The 11,010-nt window shown below is 39.8% G+C and overlaps 1 protein-coding gene across 4 annotated transcripts in view; it reads right to left on the bottom strand.

Moving 5' to 3' along the window:
* BCAS4 (breast carcinoma amplified sequence 4) overlaps positions 1 to 11,010 on the bottom strand; it is an 88,816-nt gene that overhangs the window by 62,755 nt on the left and 15,051 nt on the right. For all 4 annotated transcript variants that reach the window (XM_006018163.3, XM_025197359.1, XM_025197360.1 and 1 more), the window contains exon 3: positions 3,303 to 3,404. In XM_006018163.3, the coding sequence (XP_006018225.1) occupies positions 3,303 to 3,404 (102 nt within the window). The remainder of the gene's footprint in view (positions 1 to 3,302; positions 3,405 to 11,010) is intronic.

The raw sequence follows: 11,010 nt of genomic DNA, 5'->3' as shown, positions 1-11,010 counted from the left end.
CAGAAGGCAAAATTAATGGAACAGTTTAAAGTTAAAAGCTCTTTAGGTTTGTCTAAAACCCAGTGCAAATGGGGTCCCCAACAGTGACTGTGGCCATGAATGTTACTCTTCTAGGAAAAGAGCAGCAACAGCTTTATCTAGTAACACAACCGGAGACGCATTTAAGAAGGGAGCTACACTCAATCATCTACAGAGAGTCCAAGGGTACAACTCTGATCAAGGGGGTTGTTTAGCATGCACTATGAGAGAATAACCTAAAATACACAGCTCTCCTAGTTTTGGTAGAAGTTAGTACAGGAAGAGATACAAAAATTGAGCAAGTTTCCTAGTCTTGAAATGTATTTGGTTCTTCTATAAAATGTGTTGTTAAACAATTACGTTTCATAAACTCCCTTGGGGCAAGCATTAACCCATTTTAGAGGCAGGGAAGCACAGGCAGGATAAACACCTGGGGTCAGAAGGTGCATCAGTGGTGAAACCATGATTAAAATCCAGATGTCTCTCTTTTTCTCCTTTAACTACTAGACAACTGTCTTCCCTTTCGCTTCTCTGCTCTTGATAGTCCAAGTTAATTTTCTTTTTTTGGAAGTTTCCATGGATGATAAGCTTTAAACTTAAATTGTAATTAAAACATTAACTACTGCTCAAATTGCCAATTCAATTTTGTGCTCTCAGATTAGTGCCATTATAGTGGGTAATGTTAGGGAGCAGACTGGTATTTAATCAATTTTAATCAATGTGAGGCATTAACCTGCTTTGGTATGCCAAAAAAAAAAAGCCTCCCAGCAAAACTGCAGCATTATTAAAAGGAAACCTGTTTCCTTGATGCCAGAGAAAGGAGTCTCTCTCACATACCAAATTACCTTGTCTTTGCAACAAGTTTATAAAAAAAAGTTTGAACCAACTCAAATGGTTCATTTCTTATTTTCTAACTGAAGGCTACTTTTATGCTTAAAACGCTTAGCTTCACTTGGACTACCAAGGACACTTAAAGTGAGTGGGACTTGTCCTGTACTTAGAGTTAAGCACATGCTTCAGTGCTCTGTTGAATCAGGGCTCTGAGAAATAGCTCTATTCTATAAAGAAAGTTTGTATAAATGGCATTTTCTTATTCCACAGGCCAATACCCTGAGTGTATTTAGAGTTGGTTCTGCTCACTTTAGTGACACAAATTGAGTTCTGCTATTTTTTGCTCTGGTAGCCCTGCTGAGCCTGCACAGCTATAGGAGAAAGATAGATTCTGTCTCCTGCTTTTGTATCACCAACGGAATTGTTATTTTAATTCCAGCTGCAGGACCACATTCTGCCCACCATAATAGCCATACAAACACCTGAGAGCAAAGTTATTAGCCAGCTCTGTCACAGAGGGTAAATTCCGTCTGAAGAATCTTAAATATTGGTGATAATGTGTAATCCTCATATGCCAAAATGAAAACATAATCCATTTTCTATTTCCTATAGAACCAAGTAAAATCAGGACAGCACAGGTGTCTTTTAGGTGTAAATTTGCTAGTCATCTTCAGAGTACCAGTATTAAATACTCTACTAAGCCTGAAAAATATTTTAGAAAATTTCTTAATTCTTATTAATTAAGAAATAAATATTGTGGGCCTCAAGCTGGCTACAAGCTAGCAAAAAACAGTAACACTAAGCCATGATGGTCCAAGAAATATGCAGGAAGCAAGAATTTTTGTGGATGATATCTTTTATTGGACCAGTTCCATGGTTGGGAGAGTTTCAGACAAACTTTTTGGGTATATGGCACCCTGTTCAGGGTCATATATCACTCACAAAAAGCCTTGCCTCTCCAGACACTATGCTATTTAAAAAACAAAATCAACATAAAAATTCAGTTAAAACTGAAAATGAGACAGGAAAATATAAAGAAATGTTTGGATGCTTATCTTGCTGGGGTCCTTTGACCCTAGCTGACTTCCTGCCCCTGGGGTGAGGGGCTGGGCTTGATGATCTTCAAGGTCCCTTCCAGCCCTAACATCTATGAATCTATAAGAATACCCTCATTTAGTAGAAGACAAGGGCACTCCCAATAACTTCCTTATAATTTTAAGTAATTTATCCTCACCAAGATTTTCAAAGATAGAAACTGAAATAGATGTAAGGTGGAATTTTCAAAAGTGCAAAAGAGTCAGATACCAACCTCCTAGAAAAATTAGTGAGATATTGATGCATCACTCTCCTTTTTTTAAAATACCATTTTAAGTCAATGGTAGACCCTTCTCTGGTTTTCAAAAGTGCAGGGAACCCAACACACTGCTGAAAATTAGTCAAGCCAGGTGCCTAAGCCATAATTTTAGACTTAATTTTGATAATTTTAGCCTTAAGCTCTGTGTCCCAGTCAATCCATCTGAGAAATTAAAATAACAACCTACTTCACAGATCTCCATCTAAAGTGTAAAATACAGAGTTGCCTGGATGAAAGACATTATAAAAGGGCAAAGCACAGAATTGTACACTACAGGAAGGTTACTTTGGAATATATCCCTTTCAATGCAAATAAATCAGTTGCCATGGTCCTTCCCTGGAGCTAAACCTCAGCTGGAGGAAGTTATTTGCTACTTTGCACACAGCTGGACTTGAAGCTTGAGAACTGCCCATCTGGAATTGATGCCACAAACACTTAGCTTCTTCCACTTCTCTGAATCAGTTAAAAGTGATATTAAACATTATATGATTTATCTTGTCATGTTTTAATTACATTCATCCTAGAGGCAACCTTGCCCTTAGCTGACACACGAATTTTAATACACTGCTTACTAAATATGGTGAGGGCACCATCTAAGTGAGTCATACTGGCTTCCCTCATTCAGGATCAAGCAGGCACTAGAAGAGATATATAAGAGGGCAATGCAGAGATATCTTTTACATTCTTACATAAGACTGTTATCACCAGGCTGAAATGGATATGCCCAACAGTGGACAGAAGACATAACCCTCTTAAAATAAACAGATAAATAAAAGGAGGCCAAACAGTAAACACTGTGGGATAATGTCCCTACAAGTCACAGATCCCTGATCATTATGAATGCTGTTAACTTACTATTATTAGGAAAGGAGGAGTCCATAAGAAATATACTTGCTTAGGCTGCAATCCTGTGAACATTTAGATGTGTGCTGAACATTAGGCAGTTGTCCCATGGGCTTAAAAACAAGCTAAGGAAACAAACTGTTGTGAACAGGCAAGTGCTCCACAATTCCACGAGTGAAACCTCAAAAGTATCCTTTAAAAAAACAAACAAAAAAAACCACCCCAAGAATTCAAATTAATAACATAACCAACAAACCTCCAGCTTATCAATTTTGGTGTAGATGTTGTTCATTTCCCTCACTTTGGCTTTAACGAGTGGAATGGACACATCCAGGATCTGGGATGTATCACTTCTAATCTGCACAAAAAACAAAATATTTCTCATCACTCATCAGAAAGCTTAATTGGGATAAATATATCTCCTACCTGAGCACTTCAAAACACAAGCAGCAATGAAGCAAATCTCAATGCAGCTTTGTGAAATAGCTTTTGTGATACAAATAGGAAAAATCAAGGCAGGTACATTGAGCAACTTTCTTAAGTTATTCAGCAGGGGTGTGCGAAACAGGCTGTATTTGATTCGGATTCAGATTTGGCCCGAATCAGGGACAGTGATTCGATTAATTGATTCGGATCACTGTCCCGATTCGATTCAGCCGAATCTGAATCTGAAGATTCGATGCTGATTCAGAGAATCAGCAATTTGGCCACAGACACAGCTTTAAATGTTCTTTCTACATACCTCAAGGTAGCAGGCATGGCTCGTGAACGCTGTGATGGTGGGGTGGATGGAGCATCCCACAGGACCATTGGGGGGGCGGGGGGGGCCACATGCGTGATGGCAAACCCAGAAGTGGACCGGAAGTACTTCTGGGTCTGTTGTTGAGCATGCTGGGGAGCCCCCTGCACTCCTGTGGGATGCTCTACCTGCCCCAACATTGCAACCTGGATTCAGAGATTCGGCCACTGAATCAGGCCGAATCTCTGCTGAATCCAATCAGGGACCGAAGCTTCACATAGCCCTATTATTCAGGGAATCCCAGAGATCCTGACTCTAAGCTCTCACTCCCCTCCCTGGATCTAGGCACTATATTGCAATTGCCACAATTCACAAATTCTTCCAGATCTCAAGATTATTTCTTCTGTCTCTTGTGCAACACTTTAAGAAAAAACAGGTCATGATAACTAAAAAATAAAAACTGTTTCCCTTCCATCCTCCTCACTTTTGGTTCTTATCAGATACAATAATTTCTATCAGCTTTTGATAAGGGTTTAAGTTTAGCCAACTAGCCTATAGCAATCAGCTGCCCTGGATTGTGAAAAAATATATCATTCTTAGCAGTTACCAAGTCTGATAACAAGGGCAAAAATGTTTACACTTCACTAACGCAATTTGATTTTTAGTGCAGACAAGAAACTTGAGCACAGTCAGAGAGACTGTCATCTTGGATTAGACCCGTGGTGCATCTAGTCCAGTATCTTGTCCATAGCTATGGCCAGCATCAGGTCCTTTGAAAGGCCAATAATCTCCATCATGCACAATTATCCCATACCTGCTCAGGGGATGAGTTCCTTCCTAACTCCTGTCAATTTTAGCTTCAACTTCTGCAACTTCTTGAAGCAGGATGGTGTTTTTTCCCCAGTTATGTTTTTGTTATTTGGAGCTACTCTTGATCTCCCTGTCTAATCCTCATTTGGAACTCCACTAAGCATCATTTTTAGCAGCAGCTGATTATTACTCTGTTTCTGTATAAACAGCCAGTGATTAGTTTGATGGGAATGAGACAGGCACTGTTCCTGTCCTCCCACTTTGGGACCATGAGTGCAATGGAAACATAAAATAAAAATGTGGATCAAGCAGGAGTTGGGAAACACTTTTCAAGGGGAGAAACTATTCCTCTTCTCTTTACTTTCTAAGGGTAGCGTGTGATGGCTTCCAACCAATATACAGTATATTAGAAAATAAATCACCAGTATTTTGCACTGCAGCAAATTACTTGTCCTATTATGCTAATTAAAGACCTGATCCTCTGACCTTACTCAAGAGCAGTCCTCCATTGTCATCAGGGGCAGCTTTGCCTGAGCAAACATTGTAGAACTGGGCCATTACAGCGTGGAGAACTATACAGGTGGCAGCATATTATTAAATGCATGATGGAAGTTTCATTTAAAGGTATCACTGCAGACCAACCCCATTCTCAGTGCTAACATGGGTTTTGTCATGAGAAAGATTGGGAGTCCTTCCAGAAAGAATGTAACCGGGAAGAAGCTGTAATTAGTGCTGCTCTGCTTCTGCTGTCTTTTCCCCTCCTAAATTGTTAATGTTGGGAAAAGCAGCAGAACAGAAGCAGCAAAGGAACTAAGGAGCGGAGGGAGCAACGGTTCTACAAAAACAGTTCGACACTGCTAGAAAGCCACTCATTCAAAAGGAAAATAACAGAGCCCTGTGGAAAAGCAGCGACCAGACCCTCTCCAAACTGGCTTAATTTGAGTGTAGTGGAAGAGAGGCCTGTTTTAAGAAAATATGGCAGATCAAGAGATTCTTGAGCCTTGATTTCAAGATAAAATTAAATTAAAAATCCCACTCAGCTAGACAATTTGATTTGATAAATCAACTGCAGTAGCACCCATGAACCAAAGAACAGAACAAGCAGATGTGCCTGTTTAATGTAAAAAATGTTATTGGGCCTAATGGGGGTAGAGTACACAGGAGGGCTTAGTCCAGCTGTGGGCTGTGGTAGTTCTGCCCACTGTTAAAATAACCTTCTTACCTTAGAGCTCAGATATTCATGCCTCTGAGGCCTTTTCCAGCACAGGTTTTGCCCTGGAGGAGGTTGAAGCCAGAGAACATTTTCTCTTGAAACTGAGTGGAGTGGCCTTGGGACATTTCAACTGGGATGATGTGGAAATGGAGCACTTTTGTAATGATTTAACTCCATCTATCCTAGGAGTTGTAAAATTATATTGGGATAAAGTGGTACAACTTTTGTGTGTAAGCAAGTTCTCCATTTTACAGGCAACTTCCATTTTTCTATTAGTACCAAGACTTCTGTTTGCATGGATAAGATCATTTCTGCATAAAGTGATCTTAGCACCGGGTCTGCACAAGGTGTGTGCACAGTTACATAACTGTATGTGTACGCACATTTAGGATAGAAACGTGTTGTGCACATTTTATCTGACCAAAAACCAGCCCCTGGTTTTGGAGTAGGATTCCCTCAAAATGAATTGGCTTATTTCCTAGATTCAAAAAAAATAATCTTTGTTAAATACAAAATATACAATGAAAAAATAAAATGAATGAGTCTGGGGGTTATTTTATTAGTGTTCTTTCTGGTCAGCAGCTGGCAGAACACTCCAGTACACAGTATGCACAAAGAAAGGACTAATGACAAATTTGGGGCAGGGGAAATAAATATTTAGCTTAAGTAGGATTGAAAATTGACCCTGAATATGCCTAAGATAAGGGGACATACTAAGTTTTTGCCGGTGATGATCTAAAAAGAGGCTGGGGAAAGACTAATCTTAACTTCTAGATAACTACAGTAAATACAAACACAGTTTGTAGATATAGCCAAAACAAGGAAGAAGTTATTCAGACTAAGTATACCACAACAAGGTCAAACTAGCCATGGAACAAATCTAAATGGTCTTGCTTTGAGGGCAAAAGCAAAGCACCATTACAAGATGCAGGAGAGAAGATTTTACAGCAAGCAGTCTGTGATAAAAGGAAATGATATGCAAATGTGAATCAAGAAGAGTCATTCTGCAGCAGTCTGCAGAACCACAGCAACAGAAGAGTTCAAGAGGAGTCAGCACATGACAAAGAAGGGAAGTGTCTCTCTTGGTGTAGTAACCTCTCACCAGCCAGAGAAAGCATGACTGGTCTGGAAACTCCACATAAGCAAACCAAATGAATTACCTCTTTCCACAATTTATTTTACTTTACCTTCTTGAAGATGTAACTGAATGCTAGACGATAGTACCAGTGCAGTTGCTCCATAGGAAAAAAAAAAAACTGTATTCCCAGGCTGTGCTATGTTGACTGAAAAGATAGAAAAGTGTGAACTTGCAAGTTGATGGAAAAAGTCTACCATGAAGAAAGAGAGCATGTGAAAACAGAGTACAAATGGAGACTTAAAGCACAAGGCTAGACATGGCATAAAGGTTGCAAGAAAGGCAGATGTGTAGATAAAGCAAAATCGTATGCTGGCATGTACCAAGGTATCTTGGCATGGAAGAATCTTCTGCATTAAGGTTAAAGCTTTAGAACCAAAGGCCTGCAGTGACGTTTGAGCAGCATTAGTTAAGTAAGAGCCATGATAAGAACAGATTCTTAAACCCAGAGCCCATGCTAGAGTTAAAGCGAGACACAGATTTTGCTATATTAATATTTATTTAAAATTAATATTTAATACATTAAATTGTTGTGTTAACAACAGAATCAATACATGATTGCAATAACAAATCCAAGTGAGAGATTGTATCCAAAATCTGGTTGTTCCAGAGACTAATTTATTTGTCTGACATTAAAAGACATAAGCTCCCATTTCTTATGGGGCTATAACAAGGTCCCCAATTATCTAGGCTTTTAAAGTTAAGAACACACATATGACCAACCTGCCCAACAGTACTCTAGACAGAACTTAACCCTACCTCCAACTATAGGCTCAAAATCTCAGAGTTACACACCCAAAATTGCACACCTGATCTGCATTCATAGTGATCATGTAATTGCAGACAATGAGGCAAAACCAACCAACTGCAGGTCACCTTACCAATTTATAAGCAACATCATGTTCACCACACATGCATACTGTGCACATATTCTGAATTCATAGCTGTGTGTCCAATATGCTTATTAAAATATGCTTTGTTCAAAATCAAACTTGTGATGATTAAGAAATGAAGGCAAGTAAAATGAGCAAATAAAATGTATCCAACTTTAGCAGTGTCTTTCAATGAGAAACAGAGAGGCCGAAAACTTTGGAAAGTACCCAATATGCACAATTTGTATGTCAGCTGGACACACACAATTAAAACTGCCAGGCATTTCTTGATATTAAAAGGGTGTGTCTTATATCCTATTTGATCAACATCTAAGGTAAGTGTGCGTTGCAGATCATAATGTAATACTGAACTAATAACTGATAAGATAACATAATTGCCCATGGCACTGCATCTGTAGGAGTGTGGTGAACACAGAAATGTATATGAAGTTTAAATAAAATGTGACTCTTCCTCCATAAAAAGCTCCTGAGAGGGATTCTTTCCAGTTACTGACTAAAAGTGAAGAGGCAACATCCTCACATGGAAGACAGTGAGTAATACTGATGGCATGTCAGGGAAATAGCCTTGTCAAAGAACCCAAAAGGAAACTTAGGATCTACAGCGAGTATAATGAACTCAACAGCTGCACCCACTGAGAGACAAAACTGCTCTTAGTTGTGCATAAGCTAAGGCAGTACTAAAATCTCCTCCAAACCTAAGCCTGATCTCCAAATCTTGGAGTATGTGCATGTTAAGAATAGAGTATGTTAAATGGACATGGCTGTGTGCGAAGAGTTAAACAGAGCATACAAAAATAGGCTTCCCAGAAAAAGGGTATGTACTAACAGCACTATGCAGAGTTCTGCAGAGATACCCACACTAGTTCTGAACAAGCCAGCTCAAGTACTGGAAACCGCGTAGCAGCAAGCTGTACGAGGTTCTTTTCTGAACGTTCAATTTGACTAAGCTGTGGAGGAGCTTTGTTTCAAGAGGAGGAGCCTCCAAGACCCCCAGCATGCCCGACAATGAAAATGGGGACAGCAAAATGAGAAGACTGCATGCAGGATACTGACATTTCACTGACATCATTGGTTCAAATCTCAGCTTTGTAATGAATACAGTTTATTAACCACATCTGAATGGCTGAGCAGCAACTTACACAAAATGTACTTACTGGATCTGAGTACCTGTCCTCGGGAATGCTCAAAGGTATCACCAAAAAAAAAAGCTCCCCAGCTGGCATAAATGCTAGCAGAGATAGACACCAAATATCCCTGTCACTTGGAAATACTTCCTCTAAATACAGGTTAGAAGTGCAAGTAGGGTGCTTAAGCATCCACCAATGTTACATACTCTCCAGACAGAAGAGTTGTTTCTGTGAAGAACACCTGCCAAAACACAGATGCTATGATCATAAATTGGAAGCACTGATTCATCACTGGACATCCAGACCTCTTCCTAGTTTGATATCAAAGACTGCATGTATCAAGAACATTCATTAACGAAGAAAAGCTGCATGCTCAAAGGAGAAAAGTCAGATCCCCCCTCATGTAGATGCTTGAACAGAACGCCTGAGAGTAACAAACAAGTCCCTCTTGTCTCTTGTTAGCATAAACAAAAGAGCAAATTATTAAGCACAGATGCTGGAATTAATCCAAGCATTGCATGATATTTATTGGATTCAGAGTCACTACTTGATGTGCTGCTGCAAGGAACCTGCTAATGCAGGTATTGCATAGCAAGGCACAAAAGAGCACAGCACTTTAATGTTCCCAAATAAGGTCAATAATCTGTATACAAGCTAATTATTCATAGCTCACAAGTTGTGGAAAAATGTTTTCATGGGTACAGCAGAAGTGAAGCACAAAAACTAGGTTAGTATTTGTTGTAGAATGGGTTGGTGGAATGGAAGTCTCAAAGATGGCTTGAAAGCTTGCTGGATCCACCTGAGCAGACTGTGATCCTCTACTGGTCACAGCCAAGAGGGTAAGGTATACCCCTGGACTGGCTGGTAAAGGAGCCAGTCAACACAGTCTCTTAATGAAACACCCCCACCAGAAAACAAATCCATAAGAAACATGGATTATTTCTTTGGTAAGCTTAATGGAAAACAGAGAAAAAAATCACCATCATGCATGATAGATCCACCAAGTTTAGCCACTTGTGTTGACCAATGAATGGCTAAGTCCTTAACTAATCCTTGTTATACATAAAAGATCTTAATGTGCTTTTGGGCGCTGAAGTCTAAGTGCCTTCTCACCAAGATCAGAATAGGCTACATTTTGCAAAAACCAAACATGCCTGGTTAAAGCATGTAAAGCTGACAAATATGTGCCAAGATGCATAAAAAATAGACTCAGAGCTTGGAGTTTCATATACTACTTTACAGCTATTTTTGTCAAAAGCAGTATGGAAATAGAAGTACTTGATGACCATTAATCCTGAACCATACTTGCAAGGCAATCATTTGTCCTTTGTAAGTCATTAAAAGCCTTGTCAAACTTCTAAGATCCAAGCTTTTGGTCCTTACTACCCTAAGTCACTTCCTCTGGAAGCAGCAATGCTTCCCCTCTACGAGTAACAACTGCCCCTAACAAAGCTGTGCTCAGAACTGGAGAGAAAGGACTAGCGATTGGCTATGGTTCTCTCCTGGCTCTGTACCCAGTTTGCAAGGAGCTTCTGATAAGTCTCAGTGAAGAAGCTTTGAAACAGTCACCCTCCCTTCAAGAAATCTACCACTAGAGCAGGTCACCTCAGTGTGGAGACAAAGGACTGAATGGCCTGGAGACAGAAATACCCTTTTGTACTCAGCAATATCATTCTCTCCAGGACAGCGGTGAGATGTGGTCAGAGTAATGCAAGCTTGTTCACAGGGCTGCTGTTGGCATCTGTTCTGCAGAGAGCTTAAGACTGCATTTTGTGAGCCTGTTAGTCAGAAATCTTTCACATGGAGAAAAGTCACTGCATAAATAAAGTAGGGAACCTCAGCATAGCAACTGCCTAAGTAGTTCTGACTCTCTAAATCCCTCCTGTTACCTGTAGCTTTTTTTTTTTTAAATCACAGAACATCTTTGAATGAAAATGCCTTTTTCATGCCCCTCTCCATTTATGTTGCATAATTCCCAAAACAGCCTACAAAAGGAGCTCCTTTTAAGATGTGGTCCACAGAGGATTTGTTGGCTGGTAAACTGGTA

The sequence above is a fragment of the Alligator sinensis genome, unplaced genomic scaffold (assembly GCF_000455745.1).
Source record: "Alligator sinensis unplaced genomic scaffold, ASM45574v1 scaffold115_1, whole genome shotgun sequence".
NCBI classification, from domain to species: Eukaryota; Metazoa; Chordata; order Crocodylia; family Alligatoridae; genus Alligator; species Alligator sinensis.
Note: the sequence above shows the minus strand (reverse complement) of the source record. Positions and strands in the feature narration are given on the sequence as shown.